General features: G+C 51.3%; 1 protein-coding gene across 2 annotated transcripts in view; it reads right to left on the bottom strand.

Moving 5' to 3' along the window:
- LOC137624232 (uncharacterized) overlaps positions 1–22,477 on the bottom strand; it is a 421,277-nt gene that overhangs the window by 38,388 nt on the left and 360,412 nt on the right. For both annotated transcript variants that reach the window (XM_068354740.1, XM_068354739.1), the window contains one exon: positions 9,677–10,705. In XM_068354740.1, the coding sequence (XP_068210841.1) occupies positions 9,677–10,705 (1,029 nt within the window). The remainder of the gene's footprint in view (positions 1–9,676; positions 10,706–22,477) is intronic.

Below are 22,477 nucleotides of genomic sequence, written 5' to 3'. Positions count from 1 at the left end.
AGATTCTCATCTTCCGAGTCTCAGGGGTCGTCCACCTCCAAGCTCACATCCAGAGCCTGGGGTAGGTCAGGGTCATCAACAGAATCACCGAGAGGAACTGCCACAGGGGACCGTCTCTGTGCCTCAGCCAACCTAGCTTCCAGTGCCGCAGCATTCTTAGGTTTCGTCTCCATGTCCTTCAATTCCCTACCAACAGGACGTTCCCCCATGTTCTTAAGAGGGGGAACCTGCGAGTTCTTCGATGCATTTGATGAAGCCTTAACAGTAGGAGCTGAAGGCTCCTCCTCTGGAGGAGGTACAGAAACCGGACGGTGGTCCGGAGGCACTACCCCAATTTCTTGAGGGTTGAAGGGATGGATCACGATCTCCCTCGGCGAGCCTATGTCCCTACTCGTCCTGGGACGGATGATATTGGCGTGAGATAGTGTTATGGCTCTCATCCTTCTATTCTGCTTCCTAGTGATGACCTTCTTTACCCTCACTAGCGTAAAAGGTAAGTTGGCCGTATAAGGATCAGAAGGAAAAGGACCTTCAGCACGCGACTGGGGTGGAGGTGATCTGTCTGCTCAGTCTGCCGTCAATTTCCTTCTCGGGTCCTGACTCCCAACTGACGAACCCGATGAGGGTTCCAGGGGGATCCTATGGGTTGCCTTGACTAACACAGTTGGAAGTTGTGATGGTGTAGGAGTCACATCAGAGTCTTTAGAAAGGTGATCATAAACATGTTCACCCATGGAGGAAGCTCTGAACCTCTAGGTAAACCCTGGAATTCTCTAGGAGAGTGTCCTTTGGGCGGAACTCTAGAAGAAGTTCCAGTCGACGGAGGTGATAATCTCTGAGGCAGAGGAACATGTTCCTTCGGGCGCGAAGGAAGGCCCAGACTAATATCACAAATTTTAAGTAATTTGTATTTTTCCTAACATACTTACCGAGAACTACTTTCTTAGGAGTTACCTGGAATCTCCTCTCAACCTACCAGAGTTTTGTGTAGTCTACCCTACTTCCGTTTTCTGTGGGGACTAACCCAGGCGTAAGGAGAACGTGCCCTGAGGGTAGTCCTGAGCTAGGTCGGCGTTAGCTTGGGTCTCGCTCGTCAGTAAGTTCTTAGGCTGGTACAAAAAGGTCTTCAAGGGCAGAAAGGCACTTGGGGAAGGTAGGGAGGGCCATTACCCGAAAGTAGTTCTCGGTAAGTATGTTAGGAAAAATACAAATTACTTAAAATTTGTGATTTGTTCCAACACAGAGACTTACCTCGAACTGCTTTCTTAGGAGACTTACACTTTAGGAGGTGGGAGTGTCTTCCTGAACTTCAGACCAATCTAACCGGACGTCCAGTAACCTAGATGTGAACTAGGTTGCAAAATATAACGGAAAACGAAACGTAGGGAAAACTACATAAAGAGCACATGTTAGTGTCTAAGTACTCACCCTTTAAAAAATTCCATGATGCTGAGTCCTGTGACGAAGTTGTAGAGACGTGTCTTCTTTGGTTTGTATGTGGGGGTTATCTCCGAGCAAGGAAAGGAAAAACGGCGACTAGGGTGAAAGGGAACGAACCTGTGTCTCTAGGTTTTGTTATCCACGATTGTACCTGGGGCTTCACCGTTAAATCGCTTTGAGCGCGGAGATGACTGTCCCAATAGAAAAACCGTCTAAAGACCTCCTAGAGTAATCCTTGAGATAATGCGCTGTGAAGGTCGACTGATTCGACCAGGTGCCTGCTCGAAGGATCTGGCCCACCGGCATGTTCCTCTCAAAAGCTAGAGAAGTACTTAGACCCCTAATGTCATGGGACCTGGGAGTACCTGGCAGGGGCAGTCCCTCCTCATTATAGGCTCTGACAATAACCCGTCTCAGCCAAAAGGAGATGGTATTCTTAGATACCTGCTTTTTCGTAACACCCGTGGAGACAAAAAGATTTTTGTTACCAGGGCGGAGATGGGCAGTCCTCTCAAGGTACTTTCTAACGGCACGGACGGGGCACAACTTCAAATCTTCTGGATTCCCTGTCCTAGGAATGGCCGGCATTGAAAATCCCTCAAACTTCGGGTCCCAGACCGCTGGACTCTGAGTCTTTGCCACGAAAGAAGGGACGAACTTGAGGGAGATTTCCCTCCACCCCTTCGAATGAGAGATGTCATAAGACAGCCCATGGATCTTTCCTACTCTCTTAGCAGAGGCCAAGGCCAACAAGAAGACCGTCTTGAGAGTGAGATCCCTGTCCATTATATCCTTCAAGGGTTCGAACGGGGGACCACTTAACATCTTCAATACCCTTGCCAAGTCCCACTGCGGCACCCTGGAGGCCTGCGGAGGGCAAGCTTGTTCGAAGCTCCTGATGAGCATAGAAATGTGCTTAGAGGTGCCCAGGTCGATGCCCTTCAGTAGGAAGACTTGGCCCAAGGCTGCACGGACTCCTTTGATAGCCGAAATTGACATGCCCACTTCGTCTCTGAGATGCACTAGAAAATCCGCAATATCTGGGACCGAGGCTTTGAGAGGATGTTCTTTGAGGCACACCATTTCGTAAAAGTAGCCCATTTTGCTTGATAGACCGCTGCTGAAGACCGTCTCGGATAACGTGACTTCATTTCTGCAGTACCTGTTGAAAATCCTTCCTTCCTCAGGAGCCGCTCGATAGTCTCCAGGCGTGAAGGCGTAGAGACTGAGGATTGTCGTGGAACCTTAGGAAGTGTGGCTGCCATAGAAGATCTGGCCTGTCGGGTAGAGGCCACAGGGGAAGACATGCCAGGTCCCTTAGATCCGCGAACCACTCCCTCTCCGGCCACCAGGGCGCTACCAAAGTCATCTTTAAGTTTCAGGCCATCCGTACTCTGTTGAGCACTTGCCTGATCAATGTGATGGGGGGAAAAGCGTACACGTCGAGGTTGTCCCATTTGTGTTGAAAAGCATCTTCCAAGGCCGCCTTTGGATCTGGGACAGGAGAACAAAACACGGGGAGTTGTGCGTTCAGTCTGGTTGCAAAGAGATCCATCACCGGCGATCCCCATTTTTGAATGATGAGTCTGGCTACTTCTGGGAGAAGGGACCACTCTGTTCCCACTACTTGTCCCATCCTGCTGAGGCCGTCGGTTAGGACCTTCTTTTTGCCTGGAATGAACCTTGCTGAAAACAAGATCTGGTTCGACTCTGCCCAATCCAGGACCTCCAGAGCGAGATTGCACAACTCCTTCGATTTTAGACCTCCGTGTTTCTTCATGTACGCGACTACAGTAGCGTTGTCACACATCAACGCCACTGTGTTTCCCCTTAGAAGATCGACGAACTGTAGGCAAGCTTCTCGGACTGCCTTCAACTCCAGGACGTTGATGTGCTGACCTTTCTCCTCGTCCGTCCAGGTTCCTCTCGTTGTTTCGTTGAGGAGATGTGCCCCCCCCCCCCCTCTTTGGAGGCGTCTGTGAACAGAAGCATCTCGGGAGGCTCGGTTGCAAAGGGCATCCCCTTGAGAGTATTCGACCGACACCGCCACCGCCACCGCTCCAGGGAGGGTATTGTCTCCGGCAGGACGGGGATAGATTTGTAGGGCGAGTCTACTTGGTTCCAGAGACCCTTCAGGTTCCATTGGATGCTACTGAGCCTGAGCCTCCCTTGGGGAACGAGTTTCTCTAACGACACTAGATGCCCTATTAGCCTTTGCCAGTCTTTGGCTCTCCTGGGTTGTCTCGAAAGGAAAGGCAGGAGGATCCGTTCCAGGTTGTTCAACTGGTCCTCCGACGGAAAGGGCCTCACTAGTTGGGAGTCCAGTGTCATCCACAAGTAGGTCATCCTGGTGGAGGGCGACAGATTTGATTTTTCCCGGTTGATCGTGATACTCAGATCCTTGCAGAATTGAATTAATTTTACCCCTTGCTCCTTCAAAACTCCCTCTGAGGAGGAAAGGAGTAACCAGTCGTCCAGGTATCGAATGAGGCGAATACCCCGCTCGTGAGCCCACACAGAAACTGTCGTGAAGACTCTCGTGAATACCTGGGGAGCTGTTGACAAACCGAAGCAGAGGGTCTTGAACTGTAGGATCTGGGCACCCCACTTCACCCGGAGAAACTTCCTGCTTGAGGGGTGGACCGGGATTTGAAAGTATGCGTCCTTGAGGTCTATGGTCATCATGTAGTCCCCTTCCCTCAAGGACTGCAAGACCGACTTCGGAGTGTCCATTTTGAAGTCCGTCTCGCAAACAAACTTGTTGAGGGCTGACAGATCTATCACCGGTCTCCATCCCCCTGTCGCCTTTTCCACCAGAAAAAGTCGACTGTAGAAGCCTGGGCCCGGATGCAGGACCACTTCCACTGCACCTTTCTCCATCATAGTGGAAACTTCTTCCTGAAGGGCTGCCCTCTTCAAGGGGTCCTTGGGTGCTAGCCACTCCGCCAGACTGGCTGGAATCAAAGGTGGAGGTTCTGTTAAGAACGGGAGTCTGTACCATTCTTTCAGTACGGATACTGTCCAGAGCTCCGCACCGTGAGCCCTCCATGCTTGCCAAAAATGTCTGAGGCATCCCCCAACCTGAGGCTTGGGCAGGAGTAGGGGGCCTCCCACTCTATCTCCTCCTGGAGGAGCGGCCTGAACGCCCTCTCCTGGATGCTGAGTATGCCGTCCTAAAAGAGGCCGACGCTGCTGGGGCTCCTCTACGGGGGGGGGGGGCTGCGGTGGTTGAGCCCAAGAGGTAGATGGAGCGTCTCTCCTCGTCAGGCTAGGAGAGGCATGAGAAGTAGAGGGGCCATCCGACGTTGACCTCCTGTAAGTGGGCCTCCTCACGGAGTGAGGTCTGGGTGTGCCCACATCCTTCCTTTTCGAGACCTTTTCCATGAGCTTCTCCAACTGTATCAACGGAAACAGGGAGTCACCCCACACAGGCAGGCTCCTCAAAGCCCTTGCTTCTCTGTCAGGGATTTTCCGGGAAAGCTTGGCCAAGATCGTATCCCTTTTCCTAAGCACCCAGTTGGCTGACAGGGCAAGAGACTGATAAGTTAGGAACTTTAAGGTCTTTCCCCCGGAGATGATGAGTTCCTTCAGGAGGTCTTGTTTTGCCGGGTCTGTCAAGTCCTAGGTGGCTTGAACACCTACCAGAGTGGAGGCCCACCAGTCCAACCAGGAGGCAACGTGGACCAAGTCTTTGGACATTTCCTCCATCATCGCAGCCTCCGACTGTGAAAAACAAATCAGGGCTGATGTGGCTCTGTCTTCTGGGGCACCCTGGCTCAATACTTCCAGGGAAGACTCTATTTTGCAGGCTCCCGGTCGCTGTCCTTCTGGGACATAAAACTTACTCTGGGACCTGAGTCCCTGGAGTAACTTTGAGGAACTCTGTGACTTGGGGGCTTCGGCATTGCCCGCCACAATCTTGTCTACGTGGGCATGGCCCAGGACCAAATCCCTGGCCACAGGCAGCGCCAGGGAGGGTTTCTGCTGCACGGGGGCCTCCATCAGTCGATTAAGGCTGGACCGCCAGGAGTCCTCGTCGGCTGGAACAGGTTCTTCGATCCGGTGATGTCTCCGTATAAGGCCTATCACTCTTCGATATGCCGAGTCCTCGGTTGGGGAACCTTCCCTGTCGCCAGCAACACCCTCTGCCTGATTCCGAGGTGCCGGGTCAACGGGCACTCCCACCGGTCGTTGTGGCTCGGACTCGACGAGCACCTCCCTGCGGTGGTAACGGTCTGTGCCGACGGGATCCTCCGCACTAGGTCCGGGTGTCGGGACGGGGATCGCCGTGTCGGCGAGGACTACCGTCCGTAAAACGTCTTTGGACAACGAGGACGAGGCTTCCGTGGGCTGGCCCGACGGAGGAAGCCGTCCCTGCGAGTCCAAGGGCCGAGTCAGCTGTGCTGACCTGACTAGGCTGCCCGTCCGAAAGCGCGGCTCCTCCCGCTGGGCGGGTTGAGCCGGAAGCTTCGCGGCCTTACGCCTAACTGAAGAGGCCTTCTCGCTCTGTTCCTTGCGAGGGTCATACTTATGCCGGGCCGATTGCCTCCGTGGAGAACCATCTCTGGACCGGCGGCTTGGAGAACGCTGAAACTTGTCGAAGTCCCCGACCCTCCTGCGGGGAACGAAGACCCATTCACCATTGGGGGACCTACTCCTCCAGTACATCCTCCTCGGTGACCTGGATCGTCTTCTGCTATACCTTGAGCGGGAGCGCCTGCTCCTGGATCTCTCCCTCCTCCGTCGACTCCTCCTCCTCGCTTCACCCTCCGAAGAGACCGAAGAGCCGGCCTCCGAAGATCCTGACGATACTGCATAACCTGACCGACGAAGGGGAGCGGGGGTAACGGAGGTCTTCGCGAACTGTTGAGTTCCAGAGGTCGAGGGTTGCAAAAACGAGTCAAGAACCGCCGTCAGAGGGGCTGGAAGGGAGGTCGGCCACACTACGCTGGGGAACCAGGAATCTAGGCCATCCTCCATCCGCAACGGGGACCTACCTGGCGTTTTCGGGAGCTTCCACCCGAAGGGCTCCCCTACCGTCGAGTCCAACCTATCCTGGACGCCATCAGCTGCTGAAGTACCTGAAACACAGGCCCAAGACGCGGGCAAAGAGACAGGAACAGTGTTACTCCACATGGGGTCATCGGAGGAGACGTGCCCCCCAATCACAAGGGCAGAGTCTCCAAGACCCCCAGACAAAGCCCTTTCAGGCCCCCCACTAGCCTGTGAAGATTCAGCAACCCCCACATCATGTATATTAGACTCTTGGGGAAGAGCCATCGGCACCTTCCCCGCAATGGACTTATCTCGTCCCCTACCCTGGGTAGGGGAAGAAGGGACAGAAACCTCGTCAGACCTTCCACCTGGCGACGGCAATGGCGAAGAGATGTTCACCTTCCTGGGGGATCGTTTAGAGGACTTCTTCTTCTTTGTGCAATAACGCACCCACTGGATTTCATTCCAGCTAACAAACTCCGAGCACGTATCCGTCGGCGAACACACTCTACCCCTACAAGAAGAGCAAAGGGAATGCGGGTCCACCTCCGGCTTGGATAGGAACGCTCCACATGACTTCCAGGCTCTAGGCCAAGGACAACGGCGGGTCTGCTCCATCACCACACAACCACAAGACACAGGCACGAAGGTAAAGGATAAGGAAAACACTTGGGAAGCACAAGGGAATTACACGAACAGGCGAGAACACAAGGGAAAGCACAGAGACACCACGCGGTAACCACGTGGGACACACGAGTCGGGAACACAAAGGGTAGCAAGAGAATGGAGAGCGGCGCGATGGTATCACGACGCGACCAGAGAACTTACTGACGAGCGAGACCCAAGCTAACGCCGACCTAGCTCAGGACTACCCTCAGGGCCCGTTCTCCTTACGCCTGGGTTAGTCCCCACAGAAAACGGAAGTAGGGTAGACTACACAAAACTCTGGTCGGTTGAGAGGAGATTCCAGGTAACTCCTAAGAAAGTAGTTCGAGGTAAGTCTCTGTGTTGGAACAAAGGAACATTCATGACCCTATCTGGGGGCTCCTTGAACCCTTCTATGAAGGGTGTCCGTCTTCCGCTGCAGGGACGAGGCGAAGGTGTTGGAACCACACTTGCTCGCGGTTCTGACCCCTCTGCTCGTGAATCGCCCCCGGAAATTGGTAATCTGTTCGTGAAATTGCAAGATTGACGTCCAAGTCTCAAGTTTCACATGTCAACTGATGCAATTCACAAGTCGAAGTGCTCGCAACAGGAGCACTAGGAGCCACAGAGGAAGAGGAAGGTCTAACGCCTTCCTGCTCCCCCAGAAAAGCACCTACGTCCGACGAAGTCGGCAGAGGAGACCTCTGAGTAGGGACCACTCTAGCTGGAGAACGCGTCACAGCGGGACATGTTTCCAAGCTTCGCGTCAGTGAACACTGCTAAAACTCACCAGGCGGTGAAAGGCACTAGGGGTTTAGCTGGACGCCTGTTAGAGGAATGGTCATTCTCATCTTCAGGTCCGGTCCGAGGTTGTTTGGAAGGTCTGGTTGAGGGGATACGTGCTAATGGACTCTGCGTAAGCCTACCTCTACCTCTAGACGAGGAACATCTAGTCCTTGATTGCAAACGTGTGGTTCATGATCGTGAACGAGAGCGTCTAGTTCTTATTCAAGAACGGCGTGAATGTTGCGAATGCCTAGCTCGCGAACGTGAGCGTCGGCCTCACGATCGAGAAAGTCATTCTCATGGATGGTATTCTCACGCAGTGAACGCTGCTCTCGTTAACGGGAGTCGTCCTCTCGAGTGCGAGCGCCGTTCTCGTGATCTAGACCACACAAATCTAGAATGCGAGCATCTGGACTAGGTCTAGACTTTGCTTGTGATCGTGTAGAACGTGCTCGCAAGACTCATCCTAGTGAAGAGGAACGCCTTCGAGAAGAGTGTTGAGACCTGTGATCTCGTGAGGGCGAGCCTCAAGAGCTTGAGCGTTTTCTAGACGAAGAGCGCTTGGAACGTGATGACCTATGATCCAAAAGATCTTCTCATCGTCTCGAACGGCAATCAGGGGAAGAGAGTCCAGAAGGGCGAGACGATGGTGATGCTCGTCCTTTTGCACTACTGATAGTAGGAGCGCTGGTCCCTGGGAGATCTACACCTGCACCTGTGAGTGCCTCTGGGGAGATACACAGGGCTGAAGGTTAGGGAACGATCAAGTCCCAGGATGGAAAGAGGGTCCATCGTCAGCAGGGGGCTGTTGGAGAGGCGAACACGAGCGATCACCTTGTCCATGCATTGTCCACACATGGAAGGGCCAGAAGGCGACAGATGGACCTCACACAGTTCCAGAGCGTGAGATGTCGACAGCTTCTGAGAAGGGTCCTTCCTGGCACCATGCTGAAGAAGGCGCAGCAGCTCCTGCAACAGATCTGAAAGGGAGAATGTTGCTCCTCTAGGCGAAGCAACAACCCTCCCAAGTACCCCCGGGGTTTCCAAGGAGTTAATCGATCTGCACTCCGACTCGATCGTCCCTTGTAAGAGCGCGAGCGAGAAGGAGCTTATGATAGAGGTTTGGGGGTGCAAAAAGAAGAACGCACTCTGCTTGCTCCTAAGGGAGAAGTTGCGCTTCGTCGTCGTCTTCCTACGCGGCCCAAATTTCTCCCATTGGGAGGCAGACCACTCCCTACACTCTGCGCAGGGCGAACCCTGCTCGCATCGATGCCCTCGGCAAGTAGGACACAAAGAGTGAGGGTCGGTCTCCAACAACGATATAAAGGTCCCGCACGCAGCAACCTCGCGCCCTGAACAGGTTTGCATGATTGGAAGAGAAGACACGCACACCTGAAAAGAAAAAGAAAAATTGAAAAAGTCTAATGACAGTCAAAAGATGAGAGCACACACATCCGATCTCAACTGAGCCAAACGAAAAAGTGATGTCTCTCACTACTGTGAGAGTACAATATATACTGTATAGAGGTGGCTGGGTACCCCCAAGCCACACCCAGCCTACCTGCTCAAGCAGTTATGCAGGGCTGTCACCTTGCAAATAATGTCTAATGGCGACCTCCAGCTGCCTCTGAAAAACAATCCACATAAATAACGGAAGGTTTGTTAGTATGGGAACAATTCAATGTTCGCATTCCAATGGGCTTGTATTTTAAAACACAGTACACATAACGAGAGAGAGAGAGAGAGAGAGAGAGAGAGAGAGAGAGAGAGAGAGAGAGAGAGAGAGAGAGAGTAATTATAACATATTTACCAGCATGTTGGTTCATTTGATCTTGAGACCACTGTAAACCATTCTCCTCAAGTTCTCCAAAGTTCTTCACTAAATCCTCAGCTTCAGAGAGGTCCATCTTAGTTGCAACATTTCTAACAATAATCTCGGCACCTTGAGTAGTCTGTCTTGGTTTGTATGAAGTTTGTATGACATCTTTTGGGTGTTCTGAAATTTGATCCACAACTCTCAGTGTGGAGGGATCGTCATGAATTTCATCCAAAGCTGATAATGGTTTGGAAACTGATGGGCATGGTGAAGTAATTTGCATGGAGGATGGAACTGACTGGTACAATAAAGAAGCTCCTTGTTGCAATGTTGAAGTAACTACAGAAACTGAATGTGACTGCACAGAGAATATTTCCTGGGATTGAGGAGGAACTGACAATAGCAAAGGTGGAGGAGGTTGAGGTGGAGGAGGTTGAGGTGGAGGAGGTGGAGGAGGTTGAGATAAAGGCAAAGGTGGAGGAGGTTGAGATAAAGGCAAAGGTGGAGGAGGTTGAGATAAAGGCAAAGGTGGAGGAGGTTGAGATAAAGGCAAAGGTGGAGGAGGTTGAGATAAAGGCAAAGGTGGAGGAGGTTGAGATAAAGGCAAAGGTGGAGCATATGTAGACTGGTGAGATAATGACAAAAATGGAGCATGTATGGATGCTGGGAAAGGTGGAGCTTGTGTAGATAACGGCATCGGTGGACCAGATGTAGGTACTTGCAAATGTGACGGAGGAAGTACTGGTACAAGGAAAGGCATCTGATATCCCATGTGAGGTGGCAAACCTCCATTAACAGGATCCATATATGGTGGGTGTAAAGAATGAGGAGTTGTTGACCATTCCACAGCTGGTGCTTGTAATGAGAAGGGTGCCAATGACTGGGAAGGTGGAAACCTCCCAAGCTGCATTTGATTATTGAAATTATCATCTGGAAACTTGTCATCAACATTGGTTGTCTTCACCTGTGAGTTATTTCTTTCACCAAATACGCATGAATTTAGAATTGCCATAACTACCGGATCTGGAAAAAAGGAACAGGATTATCACAAGATTTACATAAGACCAGTCATCTGAAAAGCTAAAAATACAAACACAAGTAATTTTAGGTATTAAATGTCCCAAATCACAGTATTTTGTTTTCCACACACAAGGTCATTCATACAAAAACCATCCAAATCTATTGGTAAGCTTGGTAAGCTCAATTTGAAAAACAAAAAGGAGGTACAGTGATCCCTCGCTACTTCGCGGTTCAACTATCGCGGATTCACCACTTCGCGGATTTTTTTCATAATGCATGTATATACATATATCGCGGATTTTCCGGAAATTTTGAAAATACCGCGATGTGACCGATGGTGCGAGATTGGAGAAAGTAAGGAAAATTGAATCATGATTGATTTTCAATATAAATGAAACTTTGAGGAGCAACAAAGATATCATTTGTTAGAGAGATAGAGAGATGTAAGGAATGGGAGGTAGTGAAAAGTAGCCCACAGAGAGAGAGAGAGAGAGAGAGAGAGAGAGAGAGAGAGAGAGAGAGAGAGAGTGTGTGTGTGTGTGTGTGTGTGTGTGTTGTTTTAAATGTAATAAACAAAAAAATTTGATAGGTTATAACACATTGGTGCTTATGTAATATCAACTGTATAGACGGTTTGAATAAGTTAAGAAATGGTATAAACGATACTTTGTTAGTGTATTCGTACGCTCTCAAGAGTGGCAGCTAGACGTCAGCTGATCTGATCACAGCCAAAAGTAAAACAAAAAGAAGTTAACAATACTCGATTTTTAAAACACACCCGAAATTTAAAAACAAAAGTACACGCTTTCTTAATGTGCAATTAACTATTTAAAGAGTAGCAATTTTCTAGAACAAAATGATGTTTCCCAAAAAATAGTGGTTTGCTGATGAAATCTGATGCTGTATTTTTAGCAACGATTGAAATGGATGTAAACTCGGCATAATTTTTTCGTTTCGTATTTAATTGACACTAAGAAAACTAATTTTAGTTTCTTCATATATATGTAAGTATTGTATAACACGAGAGAGAGAGAGAGAGAGAGAGAGAGAGAGAGAGAGAGAGAGAGAGAGAGAGAGAGAGAGAATGAATCAGCTGTTGTAATCGAACGCCGTGTTTTTGTTTCGAGAGAATTTCATCGCCACGACTAACAACAACATACTGTAGTGAACTTTACAGTATTATACACACTACTGTAATATGATCAAATAAAATATTTGTAATAACCTATTTCATATGAAATGGGGCTATTTATTTGTTTAAAATTTACATTTACGTACGTAAAACAACTCTCTCACTCTCTCTCTCTCTCTCTCTCTCTCTCTCTCTCTCTCTCTCTCTCTCTCTCTCTCTCTCTCTCGTAAATTGTTTTCCTGCTTTGCTACGTATGTATGATTTTATATAGATACGGTAAATAATATTTGTAATAACATATTTCCTAAAAGTTTTTACTGTAATATGACAAATTCGGAGATAATTTGTATTTTTCCTAACCATACAAACCTTAGCTATTTACATTGGGTTTACCTTTTAGCGTAGCTGAAATGACGAGCCAATAGTTTTTAACGAGGGTTAATTACCCCCGCGCTAGTTAGCGGGGGCAGGGGAAGGGATAGCTTGCTACCCCTCCCCCCCACACACCGGTGATTTGCTTCACTTCACTTAGAGGTAGGACTTGACTTGGGGGACAGGGCTGGCGGGCAAATATGTGTAAATAGCTAAGGTTTGTATGGTTAGGAAAAATACAAATTATCTCCGAATTTGTCATTTGTTCCGTAACCGAAATACAAACCACGCTATTTACATTGGGTGACTTACCCCTTAGGAAGGGTGGAAAGTCCGCAGCCTTACTGACTTCGGCTTTGCCCGGGGACTCCATCCCTCAGTGAGTAGCACTTTAGAGAGAGAGCCCCTGCACCTCACAAGTTCCTTGCTTCGCTAGGAACGAGTGGCCTACATAAGTTGTGTGTGGAGGAAAGTGTGACTTATCCTATGAAGTTGACCTTGAGACCTTTAGATAGGAATCTAAGATAGGACGTTCCCAATACCACCTCGTCAGGGTATGGGGGACGCAACAGTATTAAGCTTAATACTAGGAGCACAAGGAAGCATGGGTTACCTGCAGAGGTCGAGATCAGCTATGCGAGGACCAGGATGCTGCTTCCCCAAGAGAGGGGAGAATGAAGAAAGAAGTAAGGGTCACACATACTCTTTCATTCACGTAGACTAAAACCGGGTAACAACGCCCTCAACCTGCTGCTACTTGTCCATAAAGGAGCCTGAGGTTAGACCAGCTGTTGCACAGCCACCAAAGGGCCAATAGAAAACGTATCGAGGCTCCTGTGGGTCACGTCCTGCAGGTAGTGGGCTGTAAAGGTCGTCTGACGCTTCCAGACCCCAGCTTAAAGCACCTGCGTCACAGAGAAGTTTCTCTTGAAGGCCAGGGACGTAGCAACACACCTGACATCGTGTGCCCTAGGGCGACGTGACAGAGGAGGGTCTGGATTCAAGGAGTGATGGATAACCCTTCGAATCCAAGCTGAGATGGTGTTCCTGGTGACCCTCCTCTTCGTCCTGCTTGTGCTCACAAACAATGCTCGCACTTTAGGACGGACTGCAGCCGTTCTCTTCAAGTAGTACCTCAGACACCTCACTGGGCATAGTAGCAGCTGGTCTGGGTCGCTTGTTACAGAGCGGAGACTCGCGATCCTGAAAGAGTCGAACTGAGGATCCGGCACTCCAGGATTCTGAGTCTTGGCCACAAACTCGGGGACGAACCTGAACGTTACCTCCCCCCATCCCCTTGAATGGGCGATGTCGTACGAGAAACCATGAAGTTCACTAACCCGCTTGGCCGAAGTCAAAGCGAGCAGGAAAGCCGTCTCCAAGACAGGTGGCGATCGGAGGCCTGGCGTAATGGTTCGAAGGGAGATCTCTTAAGAGCCCTGAGGACCCGAACCACGTTCCAAGGAGGAGGTCTCACTTCCGACTGGGGGCAGGTAAGCTCATAGCTACGTATGAGTAGAGAGAGTTCTAGCGAGGAAGAAATGTCCACTCCTTTCAGCCTGAAGGCCAAGCTTAAGGCTGAGCGATAGCCTTTCACCGCCGAGACAGAAAGGCGCATTTCCTCCCGCAGATAAACGAGGAAGTCCGCTATTGCTGGAATAGTGGCATCGAGTGGAGAGATACCCCTCCCACGACACCAACCACAAAAGACTTTCCACTTCGCCTGGTAGACTCCCTCAGAGGACCTTCGCAGGTGCCGAGACATTCTCTCCGCAACCTGTTGCGAAAAGCCTCTCTCCGTGAGGAGACGCTGGATAGTCTTCAGGCGTGAAGCCGAAGCGAGGCCACGGCCTTGTGAGGGACGTTGGAGTGGGGTTGTCTGAGAAGCTCGTGTCGTGGAGGAAGTTCCCTCGGGTGCTCCGTCAGGAGCTGCAGAAGGTCCGGGAACCATTCCGCGTGATGCCATAGCGGAGCTACCAGAGTCATCGAACAGTTGACCGATAGTCTGGTCCTGTTGAGCACCCTTCTCATCAGACAGAACGGTGGGAAGGCGTACACGTCGATGTTGTCCCACCGTTGCTGGAAAGCATCTTGCCAGAGAGCCTTGGGGTCCGGGACTGGGGAGCAGTATAGAGGCAGCTTGAAATTCAACGCTGTCGCACACAGGTCCACGGTCGGGGAACCCCACAAAGTCAGGACTTTGTTGGCTATCTGAAGACCCAAAGACCATTCGTTACTCACTATCTGCGAGGCCCTGCTCAGACTGTCGGCGAGCACATTCCTCTTGCCAGGAATGAAGCGAGCTGATAGTGATATCGAGTGGACTTCGGTCCACCTCAGAATCTCTACTGCAAGATGGGATAGCTACTGCGAAAAAGTGCCTCCCTGCTTGTTGATATAAGCCACTACCATGGTGTTGTCGCTCATCACCACCACGGAATGACCCGCCAGGATTCGTTGGAACTGTTGAAGAGCCAGAAAGACGGCCTTCAACTCTAGCAGGTTGATGTGCAGAAACTTTTCTGATTCTGACCAAGGGCCTGAGGTCCTCTGGTTCAGATCGTGTCCCCCCCCCCCCTTCTTTTGACGCGTCCGAAAACAGTGTCAATATTCCGGGGGGGAGGACGAGAAGACTCACTCCCTTCCAATTCTCGTCGACCAGCCACCACCGCAAGTCCGTCCGTTCCAAGGATCCTATCAGGACCTGAACGTCCGGGAAATCGGATCCTTGATTCCACCGGGACTTGAGCCGCCACTGCAGGGATCTCATCCTGAGGAGGCTGTTTGGAACCAGACGAGCCAGGGAGGACAGGTGACCTAAGAGACGCAACCACGATTGGGCGGGAAGCTCTTCTCACCTGAGGAAGGGTTCCACCACCCTCCTCAGCCTTGCTATCCTGTCGTCTGATGGAAAGGCTTTGTGGAGATTGGTGTCTATCAGCATGCCTAGATAAACCAGTCGTTGGGACGGCTGCAGAGAGGATTTCTCGAGGTTTACCACGATCCCCAGATCCTGGCAAAGTCTGACCGTGTCCGCTGTCTCCATGCTGAACCGGGTTTGCTTGACAAACCCGTTCAGAGCTGAGAGGTCGATGACAGGTCTAGAGCCTCCAGACGCCTTCTTTACAAGAAAGAGTCGACTGAAGAAGCCTGGGGAGCCGTCGACGACCTCCTGGAGAGCACCCTTCTTGAGCATGGTCTCGACTTCCGCCAGAAGGGCCAGCCCCTTTGCCGATCCCGTGGCATAGGAGCTCAACGACACTGGATCCGCTGTCAGGGGAGGTTGAGATGTTATGAACGGGACGCGATAGCCTTGGCCGATCACTGAAACCGTCTAAGCATCGGCCCCGTGTTGCTGCCACCTGTGCACGCAACGTTGAAGGCATCCCCCCCACAGGTGGACACGCAGGGGGACTGCCACTCCTAGGGTTTGCGGCCACGGCCGCTCCCTCTAGGAGTCTTTCCTCCCCTTGAGGACTTACCGCCCCTCTTGACCTTGGCTGGAAAGGGCTGGGGCTTAGACACCACTTTCTTAGCTGCCGGTGCCTGCTTCGGTACCTTACGAGGCTGCTGCTGGTGTTGCTGCGGAGCTGGAGGCTTATAGGGCCGAGCTGTAAGGGCCCTATGGAGGAGGGAGTCCGTGCTAGATTTTCTCCTCCTCTTAGCCGTTCGCTCCATATCCTGTGGCTCCAACAGATTCTCCCCAAGGAGGGAAGCATGTCTGAGCCTACAGACATCCACAGCGGGGACCTTCGGGTGGAACCTCTCGGTCACCGCATCGCGCCGCTTCAACACCGAGTTGGCCCACAGGGTGATGACCTGGTGCGCCAGGAACTCGATGGAGCGGGTGCCTGAGAGTAAGAAGGTCTCCAGGGCCTTCCTATTGGTCTCCTTAGACAAGTCCTCGGAGCGCAATAGGATGCCCAGAGTTCCTAGCCATATATCCAGCCACGAAGTGGCCTGCATGGCGCAATTTGCGACCTTCTCATGGCTCAGGATCTACGACGCCGAGAACGACACCTGCCAGGCAGAGAGCTTCTCGAGGGAAACTCCCTTAGCCAGCTCTTCTACGGAGTGATGGAGAGGAAGAGCGAGACTAGACTCACCCAAGATCTCTAAATACCTCCTCTGCTGGAGACGAGGAGGTGGGATGAGTTTGTTCCCGGCAGAGGAACGACTGGAGGAGGCAAGAATCGCGAGCTGGGCATTGGCCCTGGCTCTGGCACTCTTCAGTCCCCGAGACCAGGGCAGAGCCGCACTGGTCTTAGGGGCCTTCTGAACATCGAACACTTGGTCAAGGACCGTGTCCTTGCCTTCTCGGGGGGCGATCACGGGGTCCATGAACCCGTTGAGTTGCCTCATCAGGCCCAGGACCTGCCAGAAGGCATGTTCAGATTCCTGCTGGTCTCCTCCTTGCGGGCTGGCCGCTAAGTCTCCAGTCCCCGGAATCTCTTCCTGGAGCGAAGTGTGGACGTTCCCCCGGGGAGCAGCGGGTTCCTGGCGAATCCTTGAAGAGGATTTCGGGATGGTCTTGGAGTCCTTGGGTTCCCTCCTGGGAGGGATACAGGATCCCAACAACTAGGTTCGGAGAGCCCCTTCCGCGCGAGACGATTCTCCTCCATGAAGAGAAGGCTCCCCCCTTGGTGCCGAGGGGGAGACTATCGCCTCACTAGACTCACCCGAGGACGGAAAAGCCTCGTTCACGGGAGAAGGAGAAAACGCCTGCGAAGGGGATGGGGCCTTCCCGACAGACCTCTTAGGAACCAACTTCTCCCTGGGGGAAGTCACCACGAAGTCCACTCCTCTCTTTCTCTTCAGCGGAGGTGAGGCAGCAGTTGGTTTGTTCCCCTGATCGGCGAGTGCTGGCTTCATAACCCTCACTAACGCCCGCATCAGAGGACCAAACCAAGTCTGTTGCTCCACGGACACAGAATCCGAAATCCTCGCTGGAGGGAAAGGGATCGGGCGATCCTTCGGAGCGGACACCACTGGACCTGCCTGAAAAGGAAAGGGGGAAGAAAGACGCACTGACCTCTCTGAAGTGTCTTCCCTGTCCTGCACAATGGTCCTGCGCTTTGGTGGAGGCGATCCTAAGCGCGGTCTGGTGACACGCGTTCCTGCTGCTGTCACTGGCTGTGAAATTCGGCGCGAACGGTGGTCGCACGAAGGCGATGAGTCGCGCAGGCGCGTTGTCGCGCGGGCGAGCAGTCGCGCGGGCGAGCGGTCGCGCGGGCGCGCAGGCGAGTGGTCACGCGGGCGCGCAGGCAAGCGGTCGCACGGGCGAGTGGGCGCGAGGGCTGTACAGGCGAACCAGCGCGTGGGCGAGCCAGTGAACGAATTCGTTGACGCGTCGGCGAGGGAACGCGTTGTCGCGCGGGAGAGCGAGAACACTCCGAAGATCGCTGGCGACGTTGGTCAGGAGACCTGTAGCGCGTGGGAGAGTGATTGCGAGGAGGCGATCGGTGGTGCGCTGGCGCGCAGGCGAGCGTTGGCGAGCGATAGCGCGTAGGTGAACGCCCGCGCGAGGGCGAGCTAACAGAGGGTGACCCATGTCCTTCCAGATCCTCTGGGCGACGGCGCGTTGGAGAACGCATGCGCGCAGGCGATAGGTCAAGCGAGCGGTCCGGAGATCGCCGATGTTCAGGTGATCGCTGACGCGTAGGAGAACGCTGACGAGTAGGCAATTGTTGAATCGTCTGTGATCGCTGGCAAGCAAGAGTGCGACGCGTGGAATCCTGTGAAGGAACAGTCGGCGCGGCGCGTTCACGAACAGGAACAGGAAACGCGTAAGCGCGTGGGCGAACATGTGTTTTAGAAACACGCGCTGGAGAACGCGAGCGATGTTGTGCAGGAACAAGCTGAGGATCGCAAGGGCGCTCAGGAGACTGATGGCGCGCAGGGCGCACAACAGGAACTGCAGGATATTCGGAGACCACAGGGGAGCGCTGGCGAGCAGAAGGGCGATGGTCCTCAGAAGAGCGCTGACGAACAGGAGAGCGCTGACGGTCAGAAGAGCGCTGACGAGCAGGAGAGCGCCTGTGCGCTAACACTGCAGAAGGGCGAGCAGGGGAACGCTGGCGCGCTGGGCGCTCTTCAGGAACAACAGGTTGAAGGATGCCCTCAGGAGAGCGCTGACGAGAAGAGGGGCGATCATCAGGAGAGCGCTGGCGAACAGGAGATCGCTGACGAGCAGGAGAGCGGGCTGTGCGCTAACACTGCACGCGTAAGGGAAGAATCCCTTTGCCCCGAAGGGACCGTTGCCCGTCGGGTGACGAGGCCAGGTTGCTAAACATCTGCCCCAGAAGTTGAAGGTCTGGAAGGCGTAGGAGACCGATCCCCAGAGAGGTCTAATGAAGCTGGAGCTGCAGGCTGTTTACAGCGAGGAGAGTCCCCTTCGGAGGAAGGAGAAGATCCAAAAAGGCGCCTCTTAGCACCCTTATAAGGAGACGGGAGGACCTTGTGACGCAGCGGACGGTGAGCCTTACGGCGAAGGCGGCCACGAGGAAGATCGTCAGGACCATCAGTCCTCCGAAGGGGAGTCTCAGTCAAAGCACTCCCATTAGAGGGAAGCTGGACTGCAGAAGAGCCCGTAGGACTCCCTTCCCCCTTCGAAGGATGTACGGAAGAGGGAGGAGAGCCGTCAGCACCAACATCCCCAACTGCACCTGCAGAGGATTGCCCCGCCCCGTCGGAGGCCTCTGCCACCACGACGTCGACGATAGACAGAAGATCTACCTCTGCTATCACCGGCGACTGCTTAACGGCGGCCCCCAACTGGACAAGGTCAATCAGGGCAACCCTGGAGGGCAAGCCCTTAAGCCCCAGGGAAGCCCAAATCTGTAAAAGATCATCGTTAGACAAAGATTCATCAATAACCTCCCCCGGGGGAGGAGGAGGAACCGCCCCGCTATGGGAGGCGACGCCCTCTCCCCCAACCCAAGGTCGGGAAACAGAACTAGGGCCTGCGCTCCCACTCGGCTGACTCTCCTTAGGAGCCGAACGAGGGGGAGCTTCGGAGGAGGTTTGGGCGGCGGAAGAAGAGTCCCGAGAACCTTCCTCCTTCAAGGCAAACCCGGAAGGAGAACGGTCTCTCTTGGACTTCTTCTTACGCCGGAGGCCAAACCTCTCCCACTGGGAGGCAGACCACTCCCTGCACTTATTTTCCTGATCACACCGTCAGCCTCGACACTGCGGGCAAAGGGTGTGAGGATCAGTGTCCACGGCCGACATAAAGTACCACAAGGGCGGCCGGCAATTCCAGGGCACGTACGCATAGTAATCATAAAGGTGGTCAACTTCTAACACACACACAAACTGAAAGAGAAAGCAGAAAAAGATTAAAGGCTGTCAACGAGGACGATGGACAGACACGTATGTTCATCGCCGGAGCCAAAAGTGAAGTGAAGCAAATCACCGGTGTGTGGGGGGGGAGGGGTAGCAAGCTATCCCTTCCCCTACCCCCGCTAACTAGCGCGGGGGTAATTAACCCTCGTTAAAAACTATTGGCTCGTCATTTCCGCTACGCTAAAAGGTAAACCCAATGTAAATAGCGTGGTTTGTATTTCGGTTATGAAACAAATCATTATTTATCACTTTCATCATGCGCGTTTAATGCCTTCGTTTGTTTATTACGATCGAAGATGGAGCGTACTTTATGACGCCGCCATAAAGAAAAACATTTGGAAGTCCTAAGAAAAATTAAGTAAAACATTGGTAATAACAAAATCAACATACTGTATAATCAATATAATAGATGCAAAAACTAACCTATACACAGATGTGTACACTAAATGCGCTTGTTTCTTCATTATGATCAGAGATAAACGTAAACAAAACATTGGTTGCCATTTTTTATCGTGTTTTTTGGCGTGTTTAGGAAACGCATGATATAAAATCGCCTTTAATATTTGTGCCTGTTTTAGTTTACGGTACTGTAGTACATGCATTAAGTGTTCTGTACATTAAAGGGTAGTTTGTTAACAGTATTACGTACAAGGGAAGGTTTTAAAAGTCTGAATATACATGTTAAACAAATACGTAAATATGGTGTCACTACTTCGCGGATTTTCACCTATCGCGGTCGGGTCTGGAACCTATCTACCGCGATAAACGAGGGATCACTGTACTGGGAGTTGAGGAATCAGCACAGGGTATATGACTGATGAATTAATGTATGAAATTTGTTTAACATGGTCCGGAGCTTGGGTCATGGAAGTTGTTAGTGCTATTGAGCAATGAAAAGATCAAAATATTATCATAAAAAAAAATTACAATCATTGAAATACTACCACAGACAAGCAAATTATTTTCTTCCCCTCCACTATCCCTACTTCAAATGGTTGGTTTCCTGATTCAGCCAAACCAATGCCTTCTGTCAAAGGCATCCCTCTTCCACCTAACCTCTTTTCTCTCCACATCATCCTTCACCTTATCTCACCATTAAATTTCTGCCTCCCTCTCGATCTTACCACCAATAGGTTACTCCCAAGGCCCCCTCACTTCCTCCCAGCCATCCATCCTAAACCCGTTCCCATACCATTTCGGTTGTGATACTCTTATCTCAGCTATAATCTTTACTATACGGTGACATCACACATCCCTGTCTCAGCCCCACTCTCACCGGAAACCAATCGCTCACTTCATTTCCTATCCTAACACATGCTTTGTAGAAACTTTTCACTGCTTGCAACAACCTTCCACCAACTCCATATACGTAATCTCATCACATTCCACATTGCTTCCCTATCAACTCTATCATACGCTTTGTAAAGATCCATAAACGCAACATACACCTCCTTACCTTTTGCTAAATATCTGCCTAACTTTCCTTGCTACCCTTTTTCCCTTTCCTTCCCTCCTCCCATGTGAGAGATGGATGTTGTGGAAGCCCATGTCCAGATTATGCATAAAGGTGAATTATACAAACAGGTAGACTTTTCCATGCTTCCCCTGACTCTCCTACCCTGTTCTTTGTGTCTTCTGGACCTAGCTGCCTATCTAGGTCCCGTGTCCTGGGATGGTAGTGGTGGGTCTTCCGGCCTGTAAGTCCACCCCCGCCTCCTAAAGTGTAAGTCTCCTAAGAAAGTAGTTCGAGGTAAGTACTCCGTGTTGGAACAAATTGCAAATTTTAAGTAATTTGTATTTTTCCTAACAGTACTTACCTCGAACTACTTTCGGGTTATTGCCCACCAATCCTGCCCCGAGTGCCTTACAGGAGTTTGAAGTAGAACACATACGCTTACTGGTGACAAAGACCTAGTAGCCCACCCACGCGCGCTGACCCCGGGTCGCCTCATGGCACACATCCATCTGCCACGGAGGGACCCGACAAGGGAAAACGGAGATAGGGGGAACTGCGCAAAATTCTTGGTCGGTTAAATACTCCTAAGAAAGTAGTTCGAGGAAAGTACTGTTAGGAAAAATACAAATTTCTAAAATTTGTGATTTTAGAGGAGGAGTGGAAGTTAGTAAAAGAAAATTTTGTTGGGATTGCAAGTGATGTGTGTGGCAAGACGTTTGTTGGAGGCAGCATGAGGAAGGGCAGTGAATGGTGGAAAGAAGGAGTGAAGGTAAAAGTGGAAGAGAAAAAGAGGGCATTTGAGGAATGGCTCCAGAGTAGTAGTGTAGAGAAGTATGAAAGATGTAGAGAAAAATGTGGAAATAAAGCGCAAGGTAAGTGAGGCAAAGAGGGCAGCTGACCTGAGGTGGGGTCAGAGATTGGGTCATTCATATGAAGAGAATAAGAAGTTTTGGAAAGAAGTGAAAAGAGTAAGGAAGGCTGGTTCAAGAATTGAAGAGACAGTGAAAAATGGAAATGGAAGGTTGTTAAAAGGAGAGGAGGCAAGGAAAAGGTGGGCGGAATATTTTGAAAGTTTACTGAATGTTGAGGATAATAGGGAGGCAGATATAATTGCTGTTGCAGGTGTTAAGGTGCCAGTGATGGGAGATGAAAATGAGAGAGAGATCAGAAGAGAGGAAGTGGGAGAGCACTAGATGAAACGAGAGTAGGAAAAGCATCTGGTATGGATGGTGTGAGAGCTGAGATGTTGAAGGAAGGGGGTGTGAGTGTACTTGAATGGTTGGTGAGATTGTTTAATATGTGTTTTGTGTTGTCAATGGGTTTGTGCGTGCATTGTACCACTATATAAGGGTAAGGGAGATGTGCATGAGTGTTGTAATTCAAGGGGTATTAGTTTGTTAAGTGTAGTTGGAAAAGTGTATAGTAGAGTACTGATTAATAGGATTAAGGATAAAACAGAGAATGCAATCTT

The sequence above is a fragment of the Palaemon carinicauda genome, chromosome 31, assembly GCF_036898095.1.
Source record: "Palaemon carinicauda isolate YSFRI2023 chromosome 31, ASM3689809v2, whole genome shotgun sequence".
NCBI lineage: Eukaryota > Metazoa > Arthropoda > Malacostraca > Decapoda > Palaemonidae > Palaemon > Palaemon carinicauda.
Note: the sequence above shows the minus strand (reverse complement) of the source record. Positions and strands in the feature narration are given on the sequence as shown.